Raw genomic sequence first — 27,105 nt, 5'->3', positions numbered from 1 at the left:
CGAATTTCCTAGACAACGGAGTGTGGGCGGGGCACGAATCTCCTAGACAGCGGAGTGTGGGCGGGGCCCGAATCTCCATGAGGGTGGACGGGGCCCTGTATCTCCTAGTTGCTTGATATTTGTATGGTATGTGGTAGTTTGGGGAACTCACTAAGCTTCGTGCTTACAGTTTTCAGTTTTGGTTTCAGGTACTTCCACTAGCAAGGGGGAAGGGCTCGGGATGATCGCATGACACACACCACAGCTTCAGACTGGGATTGTTTTAGACTCTGATGATTACTTATATGATTTGATACAGTATTTGACATGATGTTTTTGAGATACATGGTTCTTGTTTTATTATGATGATGGATGTTTATGGTTTAAATAATGATTTTAAAACGAAATTTTTGGACCGTATTTTTGGGATGTTTCAGCCCAACTCAAGGCCCAAGCAAAATTAGGGTTTTCACATAAAATGACGATTAATGTTAAGTGTTTCTCACTTAACCCATTAAGGACTTAATCCATTAAGTCCATCACTCTACTAGATAAATCATGCGGTGTGATCGGTGAAATTCACAATTCAATTCCAATGGCCCAAAACGCAGGTCCCGATAAGTCCAAATTAAAATATCCAAGATTAAGGTTTTCTAAACCCTAATTAGGGTTTCCAACCCAAAACACACCAATTAGGCCCAAAAATTAAGTCTTTAGATCAATTAGGGTTTCATAAGTCGGGCACCACCCACTACCACCTCGGGTAGTGGTGGTCAACGGCGGCTCATGGCGGTGGCCACCACCTCACGGTGGTGGTTATGGTTCTAGTCCAATTATGTCCAAACATCCCAAAAGCAATATAAACACAAGCAAAAGCACACCGCCACCCAATACGGCGGCTGGTGGCGACAGCCACCACCTCACGGTGGTGGTTATGCGTTTTCTTTTGATTATTCCCAAAATAAACACACACACAATAAGATAAACACATACACAACCACCCTTGTGGTGGTCGGCGGTGGTACAAGGTGGTGGTGGTGGCTTTCTTGTGAAGTCCGGCTAAGAAACACACGCCTACAAACTGAAACACGCACACAAACACGTCTTTTGCTCGGAAATGAACACGACCACCCACCTCACGATGGCGTACGGTGACGGCAGTAACGACACTAGCGGCTAACGGCGGTAATGAGCGCGAAAGAGCGGCGACAGCAGCGGAAACAGCAGCGGTCATGACGTTTGGCAGCAAGCGGCGGCTAACGGAAGAAGAGAAGAAGAAGAAATGATGGCAGTCGAACGGAAAGGCGGCGGCTGGAGAGTCATGAACGGCGGCCACCACGACGCCACCTCTTCTCCGGTCTTCAACTGATGCAGCACCATCCCCAGGTTACCTTCGTCTTCGCTATTGCCGACACAAGGGTCACCGGCGGCTGGAAGGGGAGCGGGAGGTATAAGGTGGTGGCGGTTGAGTATCTTTAGGGTTAGGGTTTGGATGGGGGGGTATAAAACATTATCCCATAATAACAACATTGGTCCCTCCTTCTCCATTTTCTTTCAAAACGAACCCGTAATTTACTATTTAAACCCTGCCTTCTGAAACCCCTTACAAATCAAGTCCGAAATCTTACCAAGCAGCCCCTCCCTCTACAAATTATTTTCAATTGAAGTCCTTATGTTACCAAATGGCCCCTCCTCTACAAAACCTTTTCAACTTAGGTCCATAATTTACTCTTTAGCCCCTGCTTCCATAAATTCTTTCATATTAAGTCCAAATGATACCAAACACCCCTGACTTCTGAAAATATTTACAAAATAAATCCCGAAACTTACACTTTAACCCCCGAAACTCCAAATCATGTCATTTGACTCCCCGAAACCAACACCCCGATAAATATTATGGATTTTAGGGCTACTATTCATTTATAAATCTTTATCTATTTATTTATTAATAAACGGGATGTTATAGTTAAAAGGTTTCTTTGAGTGACCAGATAAGGTTTTATTACAAATTAATAGTCTAGAAGTTGAATTTTTCATAAATAGATTGGCCTCAACAAATTTCTGGAACTTTTTAGGTTGGATTTGTTTTTTTAAAGGGTTAATGTCACTAAATTGTATCATAGTTTGAACTTTGTTCCACCCAGGTACCTTGAACTTTATTTGAAGAGGTTTTACCACTCAAGTTTTGGTTTTGTTCCATTTATCTGAAACTTCAGTTCATAATTTTGTTGTTCCATTCCCGATTCCTATGAAATTTGTAAACCAACTTGGTCTTCTACATGTAGTTCAAGTAAACCATATTTGAAATAGTTTCTTCTTTTGAAGAGTATATGGTTTTGGTCACTTTGCGTTACTTTATTATTGATTAAAAGTCATTTACATTTGACCACAATAAAGTTACAAGTTTAGTTAAGCCACAAGTTCAGTCAAGCCAATCCGACAAGGAGGTGGAAGTAAGTAAAGTAAGTTTGTGCATAATTTTTACTTGTGTCACCCTTAAACAACTATTGTCATGATTTTTGTAGTTAATTCCAACTATCTTAGGTATTGTTAATTATTAAATTAATTGAGAGTTGGAAAAATCTAGAATCGTTCAGGTGAGATCCATGTACTTCGCATAACATACAAATGAATATGCAATAGGTGTATGAGAAAATTATATGGCTTTAACATCATAATAATAATACATTATGCTATTTTTTTCTATATCTTCTTGTTGGTGTCGGAGAAAAAAGAGGAAGATATTTTGGTACATTCCTTCATCTTTCGGAATTCATAATTCCTATTCCAATTCCATAACTTACATCTGTATCTAAATCTGACTTTCATGTCATTGTAAATTCAACGTCTTTATTAGTTTGATTTTTACCCTCTACTTTCGATTTAATTTACATATGAGTTACATGTTATTCATATGTAATTTACATATGAATCACGTGTAATTCACAAGTGATTCACATATGAATTATATGTGATTAACATGTAAATCACACGTAATTCACATGTAAATCACAAGTGAATCACATATGAGTTACATGTGATTTATATGTAATTTACATATGAATCACATGTAATTCACAAGTGATTCACATATGAATTACATGTGATTCATATGTAAATCACATGTAATTCACATGTAAATCACAAGCGAATCACATATGAGTTACATGTGAGTCATATGTAATTTACATATGAATCACATGTAATTCACAAGTAAATCAGAAGTGATTCACATATGAATTACATGTGATTCACATATATATCACATGTAATTCACAAGTGAATCACATATGAGTTACATGTGATTCATATGTAATTTACATATGAATCACATGTAATTTACAAGTAAATCACAAGTGATTCACATATGAATTACATGTGATTTACATGTAAATCACATGTAATTCACATGTAAATCACAAGTGAATCACATATGAGTTACATGTGATTCATATGTAATTTACATATGAATCACATGTAATTCACAAGTAAATCATAAGTGATTCACATACGAATTACATGTGATTCACATGTAAATCACATCTAATTCACATGTAAATCACAAGTGAATCCCATATTAATTACATGTGATTCACATGTAATTCACATATGAATCACATGTAATTCACAAATAAATCTCATATCAATTACATGTGATTCGTATATAAATCACAGAATCACATATGAATTACGTCTATATGCATACATGTATTTTTGTGAGTTTTCTTACATTAATTATTATTTTTTTTTAAATTTTTTCTTATAAATTTGGAAGAATTTGTGAAAAATATTGAAGATGTGAAAAGTGATAAATTAAAGAAAATATGGAATCTTGACATGAAGACATGAAAACGCTTTGAAATTTTGTAGTATTTTTTGTTTGTTTATATTTTATTTTGTATCGAATAAAATACTTGTACTATTGTGTTTATCGATTATTAAATAAAAATGGATTTTTTATATAATTACTTACGAATATTATAGTATAAGAAAGATGCATACATGTACTTGAATATATGCATATATGAACTTAAAACGTTGATTTTTTTGGTTAAAAAATTATAATTTTTCTTATATATATTTCAGTCTTTTTTTTTTTCAAAATTTACAGTTTTTTAAAAAATTGCAGTTTTTTTTAAATATATATTTTTTCATTTTTTTAAAATTAAAGTTTTCCAAAAAAAAATCTGCATTTTTTTTAAAAATCGAAAAATTTTATTTAAAAAAAATATGAAAAATTTGATTTATTATGTTAATTTTAAGACATTTTTATTAATATTTTCAATAACACAAAAAACTGAACATTAAATGAGATTGTTAATATGACGTTCAAGTCCTTAATGAGATTACTTTGATCTAACGTTCCACCTTTAGTTATCAGGTTCTCGAAAAACTATGAGTTTTCAACGGATCTCACCTATATATATATATATATATATATATATATATATATATATATATATATATATATATATAAAACAGTGAAGACGAAGCTAATCCAAAGATCGCCCGATTGTGTTTGAAGGTTTATGAGTTATGTTGGTTGATACGAAGGGCATAATTGTCATGTTTACTTTAAAGAAACAAATCTCTGTGATCTTTCTCCCTTTAATATTTAGGGGCAAAAGTTTCGATTACTATACTCTATTAATTTACATGGTAGTTAGCTATAGTAAACTTTTGTATTATTCCATGTTAGCCACTCAAAGTTTCTTGCTTTGCTATTTAGTCCCTCTTTAATATTTTATCTTTTTTTTTTTGTATTTCTTCATTATTTTATTCTTTGTTATGCCAAGGCTCATGTCTTTTAATATTTGCCACTTTAAGTCCTACTATTTTGTATGTTTCAACATTCTGCCAAAATATTTTTTATAGTTTCACAATTTTAATCCCTGGTATGTTGTAATTAGAGATTGGTCACATGTCTATAAATATTTGTCACTTTAAATCTCTTTGACCATTTGACCTTCTTTTTGTCATTTTTTTCGTCTTACTACTTATATTTCATTACAGATTGGCTACACGTGTTTTAATATTTATCACTTTCAGTCCCTTTTATTATTTTTGACCTTCATTTTGTCCCTTTTCCGTTTACCGATTTGTGCTTCTGTTTTGGGTTTCGTTTTGTCATCTTTTTATCATCGTTATCATTTGTGAATAAAAAAAAATGCATACCAGTTTTGACCTTCATTTTGTCCATTTTCCATCTACCGATTTGTGTTTCTATTTTGGACTTCATTTTATCATTTTTTCTCATCTATCATTTGTGAATAAAACAAAATGCATCTTATCCCCGACTTTTAAAATTCAATGGATTGATAAAAAAAAAGCCGTGGAAAAATCAGTTACTGCTGTTCTGGTCTATCCCCTTCCCACACCCATTCCCGTAACACCCGTTTCTTGTCTCTAGAATTTTATGCTTTCCTCAGCAAACAACTGAAAAAGCCAAAACCCATACCCTCCCACCTTAATTTACAAGGTCAATATTCATCCCTTGTTTTTGGCATTGTGTCTGTTTTGATCAACTATCACTATTTCCATTATTGGGTATGGTTCGAATTTCTTGATTTTGGGGTAAAACCTGATTTCCCCATATTGGGTATTGAAGATTCTGCTTCCCGTAAGTGGGTTTGCTTTGCTTCCTTTTTTTTGTCGAATAATTCGGGTTTGTTTTAGGCTGGCGTTTACTCGAATTGGGGGAAAAAGTCGAAGATGACCGTCTTTCTAGGGTTCTGAGAGTTAAGGTAACTGATTTGTCAAATTGCAATGATTTCTTCATATCAAATGTGGTACATGTCAAATTCAAAACCGATTAGCATTTCAATGCAAAATTTACACAAACTTTATTGTGTTTGTTACACCGTTTATAAAAGACTGATTCAGCTGGCAAATATTTCTGCAAAAAATTTCGAAACCAGTATCAATTATTCGAGTTGTTCGACTTCTCGACTCAAAGGAAGTAGATAAGAGCAGATGATGCTAATCAGCTGATCTTTTCATGGTTTTTCTGATTGTGTATAGTTGAATTTTCAAAGGGTGAAGAGGAAGATGAAGAGGGGGGTAGATGAGAACAATAAGGGACCCATGTTTCCAAGACTCCATGTAAATGATACCGAAAAAGGAGGACCACGAGCTCCTCCAAGGAACAAGATGGCGCTATATGAACAGCTTAGTATACCCTCACAAAGGCTCAGTGGTGGTGGACTTTTGCCAGTTAAACCCACCTCAACTGCCAATTATCCCCTGCCACCATCATCTTCTTCCCAAGTGAGTTAAAAATAACTCCATAACTTATAACATCTCTTTAATCGTCTAATCTAAGTGATTATTGTATGATTGTAGGGTGGAGTGAGTGGAAGGGGTTCGTTTTTCCCACTTCATCAAACTCCTTTGCCACATGTAGCTGATAAAATTAACATTAATCGGTATTCTGACTTAAACAATCAACTTGTGCAACAAGAGCAGAGAAAGAAACTAGAAGATGATGACTTTAGGGTCCCGATCTTTGTTCAACAATCTGGAATAAACCCTGATTGTAGTGGGAATCATCAAAACAAAGACAATGAAGGTCTCTCCCCCTTCAGTGCAGCCTTTTCAGGTCGTTTCACAAACATCCAAAGAAATAACTCTCAAGATTTACCCAAATCTGCCTTAAATCAATCATCCAAACCAGTTCAATTAAAGGAAACAAATGGTTCTTCAAGTTTTGATCACAAAAACGCTTTAAATAATTCTATCAGATTACAAAGTAATGGGAATTCACGGGAAGCTGACAACAATAACAGTGTCTCAGTTGAGACTATTAGGGCTGTGGGATATGGGAATTCTTTGTTGCCCATAAGGGATGTTCAACAAGAAATGCTGAGAAGTCCTAATGATCTTATCAATGGTGATGCTATTTCTGAGACTTCAATGGTTGATTCTGTATCTGGAGCTGATATTTCTCCTGATGATGTTGTTGGAGTTATTGGCCAGAAGCATTTTTGGAAGGCAAGAAAAGCTATAGTCAAGTAAGTGTTTTTCTCTTTCTCTTTTTCTTTCTCTTTCCCTATTCCTGTTTGTTATTTAAATCTTATTAAAATAAGATCATCTAGGTTTTATCTGTTCTCTCTTTGATGTACTAGACATGTTGAGGTTCTACATATACATATGAAACAATGGAAGAAAAGTATTCCTTTATCTTGATGTTAAAGATTTCAATATATATAGTTATTATATACACATGTATTGTTAACTTACATTTACAGAAAAATCATGGATATCGTATAAACATGTCAAAATACCTTTCAAGATGGAATTTGAATTACATTCATCTAATGAGTTTTGCACTTTTTGTATCGTGTGGTATTTGCAGCCAACAAAGATTATTTGCTGTTCAACTGTTTGAGCTGCATAGGTTGATAAAGGTACATACATACATACGATCATATACTCATACATTAGCAATTTAGCAGTGTTGAGGGTTTTGACTGTTGGTCAGGAAGTTGACCATATAATGTAATGCCAACAGGTTCAGAAACTAATTGCAGGATTACCCCAGCCAATGGTTGAAGACGATACATTTATAGGAAAACCACAAAAAGTTTCTCCAATTCCTATAGACCATGTCCTGAAATCATCCACACACATAATAATACCAAAGGTCAAAGATTACCATGAAAAGTCAAAGGAGGACACGAGGGAATTCTCAGCTGAAAATGGTTTTGAGGAGACACACACACAGGCATCTCTTTCTTCTGTCCAGAACAACAGTGGGCCCGGGCCCATGTTTTCAGGGTACCACCCGTTACCACCATCTGACCCAAGAATGGGTCCATGGGGCCTGACTCATCAACATCATCCACCTGGACATCAATGGCTAATTCCCGTTATGTCCCCCTCTGAAGGACTTATTTACAAACCTTATTACCCTGGAGCACCACCACCCATGTTTGGTAACTATCTATTTATAAAAAAATAATTAATCTTATCTTTTTTACTTTTTCTAAAAAAAAAATCTTAAATATATGTTGATAGCAGGTCATAACATGGTCAACCATGGGGTCCCACAGCAGCCTCATTACCAATGGCCCACCGGGTTCGTTCCTCCGCCGGCACATGGTTACTTCCCGCCTTATGGCATGACAACCATGAACACATCTGGATCTGGTGGTGGGGATATGGATATGAATATGAATATGAACCACCCCCAGCCAAGGTACAAGTCAGTAGATGCGTGTAACAATAATAGTGAGGTACAAGTGAGTAATGCAAGCAGTTTTTCAAGTGATAGAGTAGAAAAGCGAGATGTGCTTCCTCTTTTCCCCATGTGTTCTCCAGCAGTTGAGGGGGAGGGGAGTCGGGTTATAAGAGTTGTACCCCGTAATGCACAGTTGGCGAATGAGTCGGTGGCCCGCATTTTTCAGTCTATACAGGATGAGAGAAAGAGACAGGATCCGGTTTAAACTTTAAAGTGGTTTTGGAATTTGGATGGATGTTGTTCTACTTTTGCTTTGGATTTGGTACATGTTTTCAATGCAGTTTTGGAGTTACATATATATACACGATACATGTTAATTGTTAAAGGTTATATTACGTGAGGTGATAGAGGTTAAATGATGGAGATGAATGTTATGTGTCATTTGTTTTAGGGTAATTAATGAGTTATGACATTTTACAATCTGTGTAATGGGGAAAAATAGATGAATACATGATTGTATGCAAAATGGTTTGCAGATGTTATTGTTATACTTTCATAAGCATAGCAACTGTTTATTTTATTTATTTATTTATTTATTTTTGTGTATAGTTTTGTTAATTTGAAACATGTTTGGCCAACGACTTGTAGACTTGGTTCCTTTATGTATATGAGTTGATAATTGATAGATATAAATCAAAAACTTTTTACGTGACCATAGGACAAGATCAGACAACGAAAAGTTTTAGATATAAAAAAAATTCTTGAAGACAATCTCCAATATTTTGTGTGTTAAGTATGACTATCTTTATATGGTAAATTCTAAAATATAATTAATTTTTGTGAGATCAAAATTATGATATTTAATTATATTTATATGATGATAAATCTTTGAAACGCTTCAATTCTTATTGGGTTTAAGATACCGATCCAATTCGAACGGATCAATTCAGTTACAAACAGATCAACTATATTTGATATCTAATCACAATTTGATTGGATCTGTTTTGAAATTTCAAAATTCAAGTGGACTAGATCAGTTTTTTGATAATCCTGAAAATCAGTAATCAAACCGATCTCACGTTCACCAAACTGGATATCCAATATTATCATCCAATATTCAATTATCATCCAACGTTATATACAACTAATATTATTTAATAAATATCCAATCATCATCCAATTGAACTTTAAAGGTTAAACGGTTTTTTTTCTACAATATTTTAATCTAACTTTGAACATTGGTAATTGAAATTGAAGTGTCATTTACTAGTCTTATTTAGCATAATTGTGTATGGTTTTAGTTTTATTTATCATAATTATATTTGAATGTTATCGAATAGAAATTGGATTATAATTGGTTGAATAATGGATAAAACCAATTCAATCTAATATCTAATTGGATTGGTTCTGTTGTATATAACGAACTAGATTGGATATGTTGCCAAATTATCATCCAATGGATAATTGGATTTGGATCGGTTCCATCAATATTCAATGGATTTCAACCGATGAATACCTCTAATTTATGACATAAATAAGTAACAAATTATCTTAAATCTTTTTGAAATTACCATTCAACTAAATACACATTGTCGGAAGGTAACAACTTTTATTTTTGTTTTTAAAAAACCATTGTAACATGGAATGGTAGATTTTCCCGACTACAATGGTCATTTACAAATAAAAAAAATAAAAGTTTGTTAACTTCTGAAAACTTTTAGTTAGATTTTATTTTTAAAATGATTTAGATAATTTGTTACCTCGTTAAGTCTTTATCCCTAAATCATATTTAGATGTTTTCGTGTGAGGAAATGAATCATAATAAAAACTAATATATCAATTTCATTAACACACACACACACACAAAGTCATATTATTTAATTGGTATTGATCAAAAATTAATTTTTGATGATACGATTCTCAAGGGCGAACTCAAATAAGGAGGGGCCCCACCAGTCATAGTGTTCACTCTTCCCCATAAGAATAAGAACAAAATTCATGGGGTTTTTTATTCCTTAGTAGCTTTGACAACATTTGTCTCTGTGTGAGCCCTCGTCTCATGCTCCTACTACCTCTTAACTTCAAGTGGGAGTGATGGACGAGTGAAGATCGCCAACTCTTTCTTCCCCGTGAATTTACTTCAATTGAAATCGGACGGACCGAATTCTCCCTTTGAGCATAGCATGCTTTTGGGGAGTAAGTCACTTAATATAGTATATTATGTGAGAATCGATTCTTACATCACATCAAAATAGCATGTCTATATACTTATCTACAGGCAGTTCTTCTTTTTTACCTTCCATTCATTTTGAAAGAGAAAGTTTCCTCTCACCTAAAGAATGGATCAGAGAACGACGGCCTACGCATTGCAGCCACAACTTTACTGGCCAAACTAGTATAGATTTCGGAAACTCCGGATCCCCCCAGTTGAAGACTATCACCCACAATTAGAACCGTCTAAAATAACGTCTATGATGGATCGATTACGAATGTCTCGTCCCAGAAGACTATCACTCAGGTTTCACTAATCGAGCAACGCGGTTATTTCGCGGAATAGAGATTTTTTTTTTTTTTTTTTTTTTTTTGTGATCCTCCATGGTTGAAAGAAGAAAGTATAATATGGTGTACCATGGGTTTTCAAATCCAAATCCTAAATAGGTCTTACCGAAGCTTGTGAACAATTAATACAAACACTATTTAGATGATAGGCATAGAAGATGTGTAATGTATCAAGATTTAGTTGTCTATATTTATTTATTAGATTAGATGTCCATATAACCAAACAATTTTATTTTCACACAACGTACGTTATACATTTAAGTGTAGTATTATATATAAGAGTGTTAAGTTATCTACTTTTATATCGATTAAGAAAAAAAAACAGTCCAAAACCAAGGTTCTGATTTTCAAGTAACGATTATCAAGTAAAAAAGTTAATTAAGAATAAAAAACTGAGAGAAAATAAAATTTCTATTTTTCCAAATGGGTTCGAAAATAGGCTTGATCTAGCCCACTTCAGTTTGGGCTTAAAGCCTGTTCCAATGAATACCCTAATTATATAACCGTTTCATCAATGCAATTGCATTCTCGATGCGACTTCGCCAGCAGCAGCAGAACAGCGATTGTGGTGAGTATTTTGTGTATCTTGTCTCCGATCTAGGGTTTTCAGGTTCTGCTTCCTTTATTGCTTCATATTCTGATTTGATTAATTTTTGCTGGTAGTGAAGATTAAATTACGTTTAGGTGAAAACCAAGTTTTCTGTAAAATTGCCCAATGAACTAGTACTACACATAGGTATAAAAAATTACCTTCCTTTATAGTGGAAGCTTGATTTACATTACAAGTCGATAGAAACTAAGTTATCAATCTGATGAATACAATAGTAAACCCTAAGTTTTTAATTGTAAATTCATTGTAATTTGCATTTTCAACAGGATTTTGCAAGGAGACGTGAGTTTTCTTCATCCCATTTACACTACCAACGAAAATGGCAACCCAAATGAGCAAAAAGCGAAAGGTTGGTCTCATTAATCACTGTCAGAATTTGAAATTATATATATTTTTCGTAGATTTTTGAGTGATCTGTTTTTGTAAACCAGTTTGTAGCTGATGGCGTGTTCTTCGCTGAACTGAATGAGGTCCTAACAAGGGAACTTGCAGAGGATGGTTACTCTGGTGTTGAGGTTAGGGTTACCCCTATGCGCACAGAGATCATCATCAGAGCCACTCGCACTCAAAACGTTCTTGGTAAAGTTCTAATCACGTTACTTTTAATCTATCTGCACATTTACATGATAAATATAGTGTGATGGCTATATGCTTATTGAATATTGAACCTCATTTTTCAGGCGAGAAAGGAAGAAGAATAAGGGAGTTGACCTCACTTGTTCAAAAGCGATTCAAGTTCCCAGAAAACAGTGTGGAGCTTTATGCTGAAAGAGTTAACAACAGAGGGCTTTGTGCCATTGCCCAGGCTGAATCTTTGCGTTACAAGCTTCTTGGAGGACTTGCTGTCCGCAGGTTTGTGCACATTATAAAGATTCAAACTTGTTCCACTTATGCTGCATTTCTGTTTCTCATATGCTAATTCAACTGTTTTCAGAGCTTGCTATGGTGTTCTGAGATTTGTGATGGAAAATGGGGCAAAGGGTTGTGAGGTATGTAAACTTTTTGTTAGTTTCATAGTTTCAGTTTTAACACGGTTAACCACTTTCAGGTGATTGTGAGTGGGAAACTTAGGGCTCAGCGTGCTAAATCAATGAAGTTCAAAGATGGATACATGGTGTCATCTGGTCAACCTGTGAAGGAGTACATTGACTCTGCTGTAAGACACGTGCTTCTAAGACAGGTAAGAGACTGCAAAAGACATGGATGCCTTTGTGATTCATCATACATTACATTGTAGATACCATTAAATAAGTTGTAGTAATTATTGTGTTTGTGTTGACAGGGTGTTCTTGGTATCAAAGTGAAGATCATGCTTGACTGGGATCCTACTGGAAAGCTTGGGCCAAAGACACCTTTACCTGATAATGTTATAATTCACATGCCTAAGGATGATGTTGTTGTCCATCCACCAAAAGAGGTGGAGGAATACAGGCCACCACTTGTGATTGCTGATGAGCCCATTCCAATGTCTGTTCCCGTTGGTGTTTAAAGCAGCATGAGATGATTAGAGAGAGTTGTATGTTTGAGCAGATACAGACGGTATCTGAAACTTTTGCTAAGATATTTTTTCTTTCTAGTTTTCATATGTTTTGAGGTTGATGGAATTCTCATATCTATTCAAATTTTGTACTCTTCTTCAAATGACCTTTTTACTTTCTAGTGTATTGTGATTAACTGATTACTAATGCATATATGGCCATATGGGTGAACAAAAGACCTAGGCATGACCTATAATGGGCTAAATCAATCAGCGCCATTGTATCAGCTATTCCAGTTTCATCTATAATGGGCTACTTCTAAATTAGATTTGTTATTAATATAATTAGCCCAATACTTATTGGTTATAATAAGCCCAAATACCCAATAAACCATATATAAAACCTAATTAGAAAGTAAAAAAGCCGTTGTTTTCTTTCTTCATCGCTCTTTCTGTTTTGCTTTATTTCTTTTATGTTGTGCATATTTGGACCAATTTGTGTTTTAATCATTTTTGGAAGCAATCTGGTGGAACCATTTTAGTTTGTTTGAGTAGACGTATTTAGTCGTACGGGTTTTCAATTTTGTCTAATTTTATGGTGAAAGTGCCATTGGCAATTAATTACGTGATAAGTTTCACTAAATTGTGTTTTTGAATATGGATTATTAGGCTCGGGGGAGTGGGTGCGGTAGAGGGTGCACTCTCTTGCCACATCAGCTTGGAATACCGACCACAAACTACGGTTTTGGTGCGGTAGAGACCGCACTGTGGCACTCCAAGAGAGCGCTCCTCTTTTCTTATTGCCATTCCAATTGACCGTTGAATGGTCAGATTTTTTTAAAAAAATATTTTTTCTTTTCTTTTTAAACCTTTTAAATTGAGTGTGGCACCATTCATTGGGTGTGACATCAAACCATATTTTTATGGTAAATGCTGACGTATCGCCTATGTGGCACTGCAGTTTCATAAGGGAGTGTGACACCATTCACTCCGGCCTTAGTTAATTTGTTAGCATGTTAGGAATTAAGCTGTAATGTGAATTTATGATCTTACGTCTTGTGAAATTAATCTGTTAATTTGTGTCCATTTTTATGAGTTTTTAGTTTTTATGATATTGATTCTATACATATTAATAGTATTAATACTCTAATATATATATATATATATATATATATATATATATATATATATATATAAAAGAAAAGTTCAATAGAGAACCATAATTATTGGTTCTTCAAGGAACCAAATTTTTTTTTTTCAATTTCTAGAGCTTATTCTTTATCGAAAAAAAAAATCTAAAAATATCTAAATTCATATATTAACATTGTGAATGTGAAAAATATTTTTCGGATTCACCATGTGAATCCGGATTCACATTGTGAATTTTCAAAGATTCACAATGTGAATTTGACGTAAAAACAAAAAAAAAATCGAATTTGATATCATTGGAAAAAGGATAAAAAGTTATGAATTTTTGTATTTTTAGTTTTTTTTTGATAAAAAATAAGTTTTAAAAGTTGAAAAAAAGATTGGTTCCTTGGTTAATTATGGTTCTCTATTGAACCTCACCCTATATATATATATATATATATATATATATATATATATATATATATATATATATATATATATATATATATATATATATATGTCACCGTTGTAAAAATTCCGACTAGGTCCCGATTAATCCCTAGACGCTACCCGTCCGATTAGAGGGCGCCTAGCGATTAATCTTTGCCTATAAATTGAGTGAAGCAGTAGAAAACGATAAAATTTTAATACTTTGAAGAAGTTCTATCTCAATAGAAATCGTTTAAGGAATGATTAGTATTGTAATAATCATATTAACCTATTTTATTATAATATTAGTGATATTTATGAACTTTGTTATGACATTAATCATATTTAATTTTTCAACATCGAATTAGTAATTAATGGTCCCCGATGAATCCTCCGATTAATCCCCGTCTAGCCGATTAATCTTTTATCCCCAGTCCAACGACTAGCTAACTTCGAACGTTACGGCTATACCACAGTTATAACCGCGATTTCAAATAGCGATCTGTGACCGTTAGTAAAATTTTGACCGTGATAACTGTTTAGAGCATGACCCATGACTGGTTTAAACCTTAAAACAGCCCCAACCAAATCTTAGTTCTTGTTTGGTTGCCTCTTAATTGAAAAATTAAGTGGCATGCTCTTTATTTTTCAAATATAGATTGTTTGGTAGCCTCTTAATCTTTTCGGTGACTCTTAAGAATTCAAATATATAGGCATATATTTGAATTAAACCAAAAGACATTTGACTCCAAAGAAACCATAACATGGGATCCCTTTTTTTAGATAAGATACCCATATATATTTTGAGACCTTTGGATATTGACATTTCTTTATGCTTAAATCATATATGGTTTTCTGAGCTGCATGTATGTGTTGTTTTTTAGACTGTTGCTGATGTTTTCATTTGCTGGTGATTTGAATAAGACATGATTTTGGTTTTTGGTTATTGGTTTTTTATGGTTAAAAGTCAACTGTTAAAGTCAAGGTCAACAGTCAAAGGTCTCACAACCGATCGCCACAGTGTGGTTAGGCTTCTGCCACGTCGTGGTAACCTCGCGATGCCGCCCCTCACCACATCGTGGAGGTCCGTCCTCCACGTCGTGGGAGCTGCTCTGGCCAACTTAATTCATTAAGTTCTTAATCCTTTAACTCACCCATCTATACTTTCCAAAAGTCTTTCTTACACCAAAAGAATCATAAAAATTGATGATATATAGATATGCATGTCCTATGAAAGTCTTGAGCTCAAGTTAGGGCACAAATGGTGAAAAAGATGTCAAAACCTTATGCATGAGTTCAAAACTCTACCGAACTTTAGATCTAACATCTCTAACCACAAAGGGACCCTAAAGATCCATAAAATTGCCAATTTTATGGAATCTCAACACTTCAAGTAGTCTAAACATGGAGAAAAATGCATGAAAGTCTAGATCTAGGCACATAGAATCATAAAGCTTGGAGCTTGAATACTCACAGAGGTCCAAAGTATGTGCTAGAAGATGATGATGTGGCTTGCAAGTTGGATCTATGCACCAAAAGCTCTTCCTTCATCTTTAAGACACCAAAAACACCCCACAAGCTCACAAATGTCAAAATGGAGGCTAGGGTTTTCTTGAGGGTGAAAGGAAGGTGATGGATGCTGAGGGTGTGCAAACCCTAGCCTTCATTTCCCTTAAATATGGTCATAAACCCCGAAATTAGGGCTTAGCATAAAATGGTCGTCACGTCATGGCCAATATATTGTCACGTCGTGGTGCACAATCAAACAACGCGTTTCCATCGATTAATGCCACGTCGTGGTACTATTATCACCCGACGTAGCCATCAAATATCCTTTCTTTTAAGCTTGAAATCCATAACAAAAAAAGAAGTATATACCTTGAACTTGGTGTTACATAAGTAGTCCAATCCACAATACAGTTAAAAGTTAAAACTCTTGCATACTATCCCAAAACCAACTTAAGTATGATCTTGGGGCCTGGGGCTCACTGATACTTGTATATAGGCATAGATGTTAGGGTCTTAGGAAGGTTGTGGTCGAGATATGGATTCCTACTGGATCGCACAAGTTTGCTTCCCAAACTGATATTTCTACCATATGTCCGGGTTACAAGAAATCTAGTCCAGAAAATCCAAATGGACACTTACGAATCTAGGCACAAAAATATAAGCCAAATTGCAAATTCTAAGATTGCTTGAGAAGGAGAGTCGAACGGTGTGTCACGACTCAAAGAGAAGAGTCGTATTCATATTTCTCACACCCCCGAACCAGACGGCGGAAACGTCCGAGGGCTCGCGTGACTTAAATTCAAATATCATCACAATGAATATACATGAAACATAACACATTCATCACCAAACATTACATAGTACAACTGGCATTGTTTACATCAAGTACATGTTTTACATTACATGATCCCAAAATATAAAGTGTTTGGTGATTAGCAACTACAAAAGAAACTTTCAACACACTGGATGCTTCCTCGTTCTAACGATTACCTGAGAATACAAGTTATTTTGAAAACGGTCAACATATATAATGTTGGTGAGTTCATAAGTGTGTCTGATGTAAAATAGTTTATATCGTTCGTAAAACCCAGAAAATCCGATATTTTCTGTAATAAAACTTGTCATGAAAATGTGTGTGATGATCCTGTAAGTATATGCGTGAATGATTTCAAAACGTGTACAAATGAGAAGTTTTGCATTAGAGTTTTTGAAAGTACGAATGAGTAAGATTGGTTTCCCCGGAAAACCCGATGTTTTCCGATAAAAGTTATGATTGCTTTGTATTATTGTATCGTCACATCGAATGAATATGATTTCCCTTGATTTCTTAAATGATATCGGATTTCTATGTGAGTCGTTATAACCATGCATGATAATGACTAGTTCGTCTGTCTTGGCATTCTAATGAACACCGAAATTGATCTTAAGATTTTGTCACCCTAGACCGGCCGAGTCTAACTGTAACGAACAATTTATGTGTGGGGGAGTCACCCCCGTATAGATCTATACACAAACTCTCGCTCTCCCTCCAGGAGACTTTGATTACAACTACAGACTACGACCGACACTTATTGGTGTCACCCGTTATTACTCACTTAATCCACATAAATTTGATTAACCTTGATTAATGACCTGATTTCAGTTTACTTGAAGTGAAGGTAAGCCTAACAGACGAGGAGAATAGGACTACTAGGCCCTACTAATTTCGTATGTTATTTAAGGCTGTCGAGTATACAAAAGGCGCGTTGGCCCATTTCGCATGTGATTTATTTGGACCTTACTAGTAATGCTAATGGGCCACTGAGGCCCAATAGCATGTAAAAACGATTGAGGGTCCCTTAAGCATGTAATTGGGTCACAGGAGGCCCAATAACATGTATTATTTATGTTGGGCCCAAAAGTCATGTTAATGGGTCACGAAGGCCCAATAAGCATGATTAGAATCTCTCAAGCCCAACTATTAGAATGTTTACTTGTTTTATGTAGTATTTGGTTGCGAAGTTGTTTAATCGATATGTCGTAAAAATCACGAATTTGTTTTATAACGATTCATAGATTTATAAAAATAGTTATTTTTCTATTTAAAACCCATAAGTTATAAAGTTTTGTATATTTTGACCCAATTATTTTATTATTAACATAATTGACCAAAAATATTAGTTTGACCTATTCAGCCCTTATTTTGGTAAAGTTGGCGCTTTTTAGCCCTTTTATGAAAAATGACATATTAGGTCCTTGAACTCTTTTTCTTGACATTTTTGGCCTAAATACTTAATTAAATAATGTTTTAAGCCCAAAGTTTTATTTTTGGACAGTTTTAGCCCCTTAGTTAAAAGATTTGCATTTAAATCCACACTTTTCGCAATTTTTACACTTTTTACCCAAAATCCAAAAACTTTACATTTTTAATCCTTTTTGGCAAATAAGGTCATTTTAACCCCTGAAATAGATTTATTTACTTTTCTACCCACTATTTTGAGAAATTCACCATTTCAGCCCCTTAAAACCATATTTTTCGCAAATTTGGGCCTATGGGTCGAAAAGCCTAAAATTTTAGCCCAATAGGCTACAATTTACATTTTTAGTCCTTTGAAAAGCATAATGTTCATAAAAACTTCTATTTTAACTGTTTTGACCTTTTGAGCCTTGTAAAAACCGTAAATGACAACTTTTTCCCCCAACTTTTGTTTATTTGACAAAAATAGTCCAATAATGAGTTTTATGTTGTAACATGCTTATTATAAACCTTATATGGTAGTTTTTCTTAGCTTGTTAAGTGTAATACATCCTAGATCACATATTTTTCCTTCTTGAACTATAGATCTCGAAATATCTTTCATTTTTGGCACATATTTACCACATAAACACAAGAAATCACACATAACATACAAATACACATAGATCTACACATTTTACTTGTATTCTCCCCCATAAAACATGTGAAAACCGAAAATAGAGGGGTATGAACTCACCTTGCTTAGTTGTTTCGGTTTTTGAAGAAGATAAGAAGAAGACTTTTGGTCCTAGCAACACCTTGACGTGAATCTCGAACTTGAGGTGATTCTAGGAGTATGATTACCACAAATGTTTAAGAGAAGGGATCTAATCATGAGAAAAGAGTTATATAATCCTTGGATATGTATAACTTACCAAGAAGTGATGATATTCTCTTGAAATCCTCTTGACGCACAAGCAAAATTTCGAGATTTTGGAGTGGGAAGGAGGAGAATACTTGAGAGAGTTTGGAAGAAGTTTGATGTTGTGAGTGTGTGTGTTCCTTGTGCTCTCGGCCGAAGAAGAAAAGGAGAAGGGAAGAGAGAGGTGATGAAATGACTATCATGGATATATGTTGGATCTTTGCATGGAGATATGGGGTGTAATAAGGAGGTGGCACCTCCAAGGTCAACCCTCCCTAATTACATCTTTTTCCCTTTTTTTTGTTTTCTACTTGGGCCGAGAGAGAGAGAAGGAAGAGAAAAGATTTGGGCCTTAGTGTTTGAGTTTCGTAATGTGAAGCCCAAATTGATAGTTTTCGGCCCATTGGGCCTTTGGAGTGGATTACGGCCCAATCTTGCATGAAAGAATGGATTTGTGGCTCTTTAGGGCTTATTGGATTGTTATGGCCCAATAAGGCCCATTAAAGGTAAACTAGTCCATTTTAGACTTATAAAGCCCAAAAAGGTTAAGTCTCATGAAAATGGGTCCAATGAGAGCCCATTTAAGATTTCTGAGCCCAAAATAGTCAAATTGGAAGTTTATTGGCCCATTAGACCCAATAAGGAAATCCTAGTCCATGTTGGACTTAAACCGGGACTTCTAGGGTTTTCAACTTTACTTGATGAATCTAGGTTTGAATGTGCTTCCATAGGTTGAACTTCAAGCATAACATGAATTAGGGTTTACGAGTTTACAGTAGATAATGTTTACAAGAGTACAGAATTTCCTAGCTAGAATGCTAGTTGTGACATCATCCATAGAGGGAATTTCGTCCCGAAATTCTCTTTTGAAGCTAGAGTTGAGAACCCGAGAATAGGTGACTTTTGCTTCATCTGGTCTTCGCGTTCCCATGTGAATTCCGGTCCACGTTTCGTGTTCCACCGAACCTTCACTATTGGAATGCGACTTTGCTTAGTACGCTTCACCTCCCTGTCCATGATTTCAACTGGTTCCTCGATGAACAGGAGATTCTCGTTGATTTCGATTTCTTCTAACGGGATGACGAGAGTCTCGTCGGATAAGAACTTTTTCAAATTCGAAACATGGAACACGGGGTGTATGCTGCTGAGCTCGGTAGGTAGCTGCAGTCTATAAGCCACTGGACCAATTCGGGCAAGAATCTCGAATGGTCCAATGTACCGTGGGTTTAGTTTTCCCCGTTTCCCTAAACGGATCACCCCTTTCCAGGGAGAGACCTTTAGTAACACCCGATCCCCGACTTGAAACTCCAAGAGCTTTCGCCGTTTATCAGCATAGCTCTTCTGTCGGTCTCGTGATGCTTGAAGTCGAGCTCTGATTTGAACTATCTTCTCTGTCATTTCACGTATGATTTCTGGTCCTGTTAATGCATTGTTTGGTGTATGTCCTCTTTCTAGCTGAGTGTCGCCTACCTCAGCCCAACACAACGGTGATCTACATTTACGACCATATAATGCTTCGAAAGGAGCAACTTTGATGCTTGTGTGATAACTGTTTGTTGTACGAAAACTCAATTAAAGGTAAGTGGGTATCCCACGACCTTCCAAAGTCCATCACACATGCTCGAAGCATGTCCTCAAGCGTTTGAATGGTTCGCTCACTTTGACCATCCGTCTGTGGGTGGTAAGCAGTGCTCATGTCGAGTTGTGTTCCCATAGCTTTTTGAAGTGACTGCCAAAAGCGTGAAGTAAATGTACTATCCTGATCTGAGATGATAGATATTGGCACTCCATGGAGTCTCATAATATCCTTGATGTAGATTCTAGTTAATCGCTTCATCTTGTATGTCTCCTTTATTGGCAGGAAATGGGCGGATTTTGTCAACCTATCGACTATTACCCATATGGCATCCATTCCATCATTTGTCTTGGGTAATTTGGTCACAAAGTCCATGGTAATCATTTCCCATTTCCACTCGGGTATTACCGGTTGTTGTAACAGTCCCGAAGGGCTTTTGATACTCTACCTTCACTTTAGCACAAGTGAGGCACTTGCTAACGTAAGTGGCAATCTCTGCCTTCATGTTAGGCCACCAATAATATTGCTTAATATCCAGGTACATCTTATCTGATCCCGGGTGGATGGTGTATCGTGTCTTATGAGCCTCATTCATGACTACTTCTCTGAATCCCCCAAGTTTAGGGACCCAAATTCGGTTCATGAAACAATATGTTCCGTCCTCCTTGACTTCGAAGTTCTTTTCCATTCCACGTAACGCTTCGCTTGTTCTGTTTTCTGTCTTCATGGCATCGGACTGGGCTGCTTTGATTTGCGAGGACAGATGGGATTGAATGGTTATTGAAAGAGTTTTCACACGATGATTTGAGTATTCTTTCCGACTCAAGGCATCAGCTACCACGTTAGCCTTGCCTGGGTGGTACTTGATTTCGCACTCATAATCGTTTAGCAGCTCAACCCATCTTCGTTGCCTCATGTTTAACTCCTTTTGATTTAAAATGTGTTGGAGACTCTTGTGGTCAGTGAAAATAGTGCACTTCGTACCATAAAGGTAGTGCCTCCAGATCTTCAAAGCAAAGACCACGGCTCCTAATTCGAGATCATGGGTGGTATAATTCACCTCATGTGTCTTTAGTTGTCGGGATGCATAAGCTATCACCTTCCCACGCTGCATGAGTACACAGCCTAAACCCTGATTCGAAGCATCGCAGTAAACTACGAAGTCCTCAGTTCCCTCTGGTAAGGATAGTACTGGTGCACTACAAAGAGCTTGCTTTAGAGTTCGGAAGGCAACCTCCTGCTTTTCTGTCCATTCAAATGGTACGCCCTTCTGTGTAAGCAGGGTAAGTGGCTTGGCTGTTCTGGAGAAGTTCTGAATGAATCTTCTGTAATAGCCTGCGAGACCTAAAAATTGACGAATCTTTGTGGGTGTCGTTGGGACCGCCCATCCTTCTATGGCCTTTGACCTTAGAAGGGTCCACATGTATCCCTTCTTGGCTGACAACATGACCTAAAAAGTTTACGCTTCGGAGCCAGAACTCACACTTAGAGAGTTTTGCATATAACTTTTCGGTTCGTAGGGTTTCAAAGATTTGCCGGAGATGTCGACTATGCTCCTCTTCGCTTCGAGAATAGACCAGGATATCGTCGATGAAAACGATGACAAAGTTGTCGAGGAATGGTCGCCAGACTCGATTCATCAGGTCCATGAATGCGGCAGGGGCATTCGTTATACCGAAGGGCCTTACAACGAATTCATAATGTCCATAGCGGGTTCGGAAAGCGGTTTTGGGAATATCCTCTTCCCGGACCTTGAGCTGGTGGTAGCCGAACCGCACATCTATCTTAGAGAAGTAATTTGCTCCCTGGAGCTGGTCGAATAGATCGTCGATTCGTGGAAGCGGATTGCAATTTTTGATAGTGAGCTTATTCAGCTCTTTATAATCGATACACATCCTAAAGGATCCGTCCTTCTTCTTGACAAAAAGGACCGGAGCTCCCCAGGGTGAGAAGCTAGGTCGGATGAATCCTTTACTCAAAAGCTTGCTGAGTTGGCTTGACAGTTCTTGTATCTCCGCAGGAGCCAACCTATAGGGTGATTTGTCAATGGGCGTAGCTCCCGGCACCAGGTCAATTCGGAACTCGACTTGTCTTTCTGGGGGTATCCCCGGAAGATCTTCAGGAAAGACGTCCGGGAAGTCGCAAGCCACTGGGATGTCTCGAATATTGACCTCTTCCTTGGACTTATCCACTATGTGTGCCAGAAACGCCAAGTCATTCTTTTGTAGATACTTATGTGCCTTAATGCACGAGATAAGACGAAGGTTCGTATTGGGTTTATCTCTGTATATAATTAGGGTTTCGTGGTTAGGGAGACGAAGGCGAACGGCCTTCTCGCAACACATAATTTCGGCATGATGGGGGCTCAACCAATCCATGCCGACAATCACATCAAAACTCCTAATAGTTACAGGCATCAAGTTTATTTGAAAGGCATGTTGATTTAAAGTTAGGGTACATCCTACATAGATTTCCCCAGCTGATTCTGTTTTCTCATTAGCCATTTCCACCGTAAAGGTTTCATTAAGCTTTTGGGGTTGTTGTTTTAGCAAGTGTTCGAATTTATGACTCACAAAGCTTCGCTCTGCCCCGGTATCAAACAGAATGCATGCATATGAGTGGTTAACGAGAAACGTACCGGTGACGACAGCGGGATCCTGAACCGCTTCTCCTTGTCCCATAGTCAGCACTCTTCCTGCTGCTCCTGTCACCTAGGTGCTTGCATTTGGACAATTCCGCCTGAAATGTCCGGTCTTCCCACACCTATAACAGGTATAAGTGGCTCCATCCTTTGTGTTGTTGTTGTTGTTGTTGTTGTTGTTGTTGGGCATCTGGTTTTGTGGAAACTGGGTCCTACAATACTTTGCTGTATGACCCTTCCGGTTGCATCTTGTGCACATCATCTCTCTGCATTCCCCGTAGTGATGGTAGTTACATTTGTTACACTTGGGAAGATTCCCTGTGTACTGTTTCGGAGTATTCGACGTGGATGAGGCTGGAGCATGTGGTGCTGTGGTAGCCTGGGTTGCTGCATGGGCAGTCACTGTCTGTTGCTTCTTGGATGATTCTGAGTTCTGTTTACCTCTTCTTTTGTTGTTCTTCCCTTTCTTACTCTCTTCTTCCTTCTTAACATCCGCTTCCACAATCTTAACACTCTTCTTGCTGCCATGATCATACAGTTTCTTGGCCAATCTTTTAGTGCTATCAAACGTCTCAGGGTTTGCCGCAATGACATTCCCTTGGATAGGTGCAGTCAATCCCCAGATGAACCTCTCAATCTATTTCCCTTCCGAGGTGATCATACTCGGACACAGAAGGGATAGCTCGCTAAACCTGGATATGTATGCGTCGATATTAGAGTTTTGAACTGTCAAGTTCCACAATTCTTTTTCCATCTTTTGTATCTCGCCTCTAGGGCAGTATTCTGCCAACATCATTTCCTTCAGTTCTTCCCAGGGCATCGCGTTTGCCACTGGAAGGGTCATGGATTCGATGTGACCGTTCCACCAGGAAAAAGCTTGATCAACAAAGGTACATGCTGCGAACTTGACTTTGCACCCATCTGGACACCTGCAAATTTCAAAGACGGATTCGATTTTCTCAATCCACCTCTTTAGGGCTATGACACCTCCCGTTCCGTTAAAGGTTCGTGGCTTGGCGTTGGTAAAGTCTTTGTAAGAGCAGGTCTTGGTAGATCCTTGATTTATTCCGTTGTTTGAACTTCCAGCTCTGCCCGTTTCCTCCACCATTGTTCCCTTGGTGGATTTGCGCCATGGCTGCTGTGACTGCAACAGATACAGTTGCTTGAAACGCAGCTGAGTTGACTTCCGGTGGTGTCGGTGGTTGGTTATTTCCGCGGTTTGGCCTTTGAGGCATCTTGCTGTTACGGAACAGAAAGATGTTGAGTATGTACTGTTTTTAAGTTGGGAATTTCGTGAATCGGTTTGCGCATCTAAGTGTTTCGATCATTTACACTAAGCAATAAGAACACATAACAGATAACAACATCACAAATAAACACATAATATTTTCCACTAATATTATCCGCACTTTGATACATGAAAATTTGTTCGAGAGAGGATACATAGAATTCAGCAGCATAACGACTCTATGAGTAGTGTAATCACTTAAACATAGCGTCGATAGTACATAACAAACATAAGAGAACATAGCACTAGTAGGGTAAAGCTGGTCCTAACACACTAGGAAGCGCCCAACGGTGGCAGCGAGATCATATACCGAAGTGTTGTGCCAACAATTGGGCCATCTCAGTCATCTCTCCAATGACTTCATCTCTTTCCTGTTCGGCCTGCACCGCTCGTGCTTCCATGGCGAATAACTGTTGTCGTAGTGCGGCAGCCTCAGCCTCCGGAGAACGATTCTCTCTCACGGGATTTCCTGATGGGGCAGGGTGGTTCTGCTGTGTCTCGCCAGTAGGTGGTGTGTCTGAGGCTTCGTCTGTGCCTCTTTCTTCCTCCATATCGTCATCAGTCCCATCAAACTCGTAGTCGGTGTCCGTGTACTCGTCGGGTCCAACACCGTGCGCTCCCCCTTGCTCTTCCTCAGGGTCGTCCTCAATCATACCGTGGTTCACCAAGACTTGGTGAAACTGAATGCCCTGATGCTCCTATTCCATGGTGACTGTGAGGGGGAACACGTAAGGGGGGGGGGGTAAATAATCTATTATTAATCCTAGAATATTTTTAGTTGTTATAAAAATTGGGTAGATGCATTCTTCTTGTTCAACAATAGGGTATGCCTTAGGTTTACTGACCATCGCGATCGTTCCAGGGCATGTGATAGTTGTACTACGAAGAAATCTAGTTGATCAGGCTACATTCATCCCTAATACAACTGTGAACAATCCTGGCTTAACTGAGATGTCAGGTTCTCCCAATCATCTTATTTGATTTGTTATTATGTTCATTTTTCTAAGTCGCACAAATAAGAGTGTTTATTAGCACATTTTATTTGTTTTGTTCAGAGTTATTTAGTCCCTCTTTGGGTATATAGTTGCATATCAATGTGTGGTTATATGTGCTAGTTCACTATAAACAGAGCTCTGATACCAACCTGTCACACCCCCGAACCAGACGGCGGAAACGTCCGAGGGCTCGCGTGACTTAAATTGAAATATCATCACAATGAATATACATGAAACATAACACATTCATCACCAAACATTACATAGTACAACAGGCATTGTTTACATCAAGTACATGTTTTACATTATATGATCCCAAAATATAAAGTGTTTGGTGATTAGCAACTACAAAAGAAACTTTCAACACACTGGATGCTTCCTCGTTCTAACGATTACCTGAGAATACAAGTTATTTTGAAAACGGTCAACATATATAATGTTGGTGAGTTCATAAGTGTGTCTGATGTAAAATAGTTTATATCGTTCGTAAAACCCAGAAAATCCGATATTTTCTGTAATAAAACTTGTCATGAAAATGTGTGTGATGATCCTGTAAGTATATGCGTGAATGATTTCAAAACGTGTACAAATGAGAAGTTTTGCATTAGAGTTTTTGAAAGTACGAATGAGTAAGATTGGTTTCCCTGGAAAACCCGATGTTTTCCGATAAAAGTTATGATTGCTTTGTATTATTGTATCGTCACATCGAATGAATATGATTTCCCTTGATTTCTTAAATGATATCGGATTTCTACGTGAGTCGTTATAACCATGCATGATAATGACTAGTTCGTCTGTCTTGGCATTCTAATGAACACCGAAATTGATCTTAAGATTTTGTCACCCTAGACCGGCCGAGTCTAACTGTAGCGAACAACTTATGTGTGGGGGAGTCACCCCCGTATAGATCTATACACAAACTCTCGCTCTCCCTCCAGGAGACTTTGATTACAACTACAGACTACGACCGACACTTATTGGTGTCACCCGTTATTACTCACTTAATCCACATGAATTTGATTAACCTTGATTAATGACCTGATTTCAGTTTACTTGAAGTGAAGGTAAGTCTAACAGACGAGGAGAAGAGGACTACTAGGCCCTACTAATTTCGTATGTTATTTAAGGCTGTCGAGTATACGAAAGGCGCGTTGGCCCATTTCGCATCTGATTTATTTGGACCTTACTAGTAATGCTAATGGGCCACTGAGGCCCAATAGCATGTAAAAACCATTGAAGGTCCCTTAAGCATGTAATTGGGTCACAGGAGGCCCAATAACATGTATTATTTATGTTGGGCCCAAAAGTCATGTTAATGGGTCACGAAGGCCCAATAAGCATGATTAGAATCTCTCAAGCCCAACCATTAGAATGTTTACTTGTTTTATGTAGTATTTGGTTGCGAAGTTGTTTAATCGATATGTCGTAAAAATCACGAATTTGTTTTATAACGATTCATAGATTTATAAAAATAGTTATTTTTCTATTTAAAACCCATAAGTTATAAAGTTTTGTATATTTTGACCAAATTATTTTATTATTAACATAATTGACCAAAAATATTAGTTTGACCTATTCAGCCCTTATTTTGGTAA

The 27,105-nt window shown here is 37.0% G+C and overlaps 2 protein-coding genes across 6 annotated transcripts; both read left to right on the top strand.

The window, feature by feature from the left end:
• The first annotated feature begins 5,322 nt into the window (after positions 1–5,322).
• LOC145165725 (protein EARLY FLOWERING 3-like) lies at positions 5,323–8,717 on the top strand. 4 transcript variants are annotated; one of them, XM_079084553.1, is made up of 7 exons: positions 5,323–5,526; positions 5,656–5,723; positions 6,015–6,246; positions 6,322–6,989; positions 7,334–7,385; positions 7,490–7,913; positions 7,996–8,717. In XM_079084553.1, the coding sequence occupies exons 3-7, from the start codon at positions 6,028–6,030 to the stop codon at positions 8,421–8,423; spliced, it is 1,791 nt and encodes a 596-aa protein (XP_078940679.1). In that variant the 5' UTR covers positions 5,323–5,526; positions 5,656–5,723; positions 6,015–6,027; the 3' UTR covers positions 8,424–8,717. The 4 variants fall into 4 exon arrangements, with proteins under 4 accessions (XP_078940679.1, XP_078940677.1, XP_078940678.1 ...); XM_079084551.1 differs by having other exon boundaries at positions 6,001–6,246; XM_079084552.1 differs by having other exon boundaries at positions 5,324–5,458; positions 6,001–6,246.
• Positions 8,718–11,206: 2,489 nt separating this feature from the next.
• Positions 11,207–12,968, top strand: LOC145165724 (small ribosomal subunit protein uS3z-like). 2 transcript variants are annotated; one of them, XM_079084548.1, is made up of 7 exons: positions 11,207–11,285; positions 11,594–11,676; positions 11,759–11,906; positions 12,008–12,179; positions 12,262–12,316; positions 12,376–12,507; positions 12,610–12,968. In XM_079084548.1, exons 2-7 carry the CDS (start codon positions 11,647–11,649, stop codon positions 12,814–12,816), a joined length of 744 nt encoding a protein of 247 aa, XP_078940674.1. In that variant the 5' UTR covers positions 11,207–11,285; positions 11,594–11,646; the 3' UTR covers positions 12,817–12,968. The 2 variants fall into 2 exon arrangements, with proteins under 2 accessions (XP_078940674.1, XP_078940675.1); XM_079084549.1 differs by lacking the exon at positions 11,207–11,285 and adding an exon at positions 11,433–11,453.
• The last annotated feature ends 14,137 nt before the right edge of the window (positions 12,969–27,105 follow it).

Source organism: Lactuca virosa, chromosome 3 (assembly GCF_052849685.1).
Source record: "Lactuca virosa cultivar CGN04683 chromosome 3, Lactuca_virosa_CGN04683_v6, whole genome shotgun sequence".
Classification (NCBI taxonomy): domain Eukaryota; kingdom Viridiplantae; phylum Streptophyta; class Magnoliopsida; order Asterales; family Asteraceae; genus Lactuca; species Lactuca virosa.
The sequence above is the reverse complement of the archived record's forward strand: the minus strand, read 5'-3'. Positions and strand labels throughout refer to the sequence as shown.

Coding starts and splice junctions, on each gene's coding strand:
- LOC145165725 (XM_079084553.1), top strand. CDS start 6,028: ATGAAGAGGGGGGTAGATGAGAACAATAAGGGACCCATGTTTCCAAGA. Junction 6,990..7,333: donor GCAAGAAAAGCTATAGTCAA/GTAAGTGTTTTT, acceptor TGGTATTTGCAG/CCAACAAAGATTATTTGCTG. Junction 7,386..7,489: donor AGCTGCATAGGTTGATAAAG/GTACATACATAC, acceptor TAATGCCAACAG/GTTCAGAAACTAATTGCAGG.
- LOC145165724 (XM_079084548.1), top strand. CDS start 11,647: ATGGCAACCCAAATGAGCAAAAAGCGAAAG. Junction 12,180..12,261: donor GGAGGACTTGCTGTCCGCAG/GTTTGTGCACAT, acceptor AACTGTTTTCAG/AGCTTGCTATGGTGTTCTGA. Junction 12,508..12,609: donor GACACGTGCTTCTAAGACAG/GTAAGAGACTGC, acceptor TTGTGTTGACAG/GGTGTTCTTGGTATCAAAGT.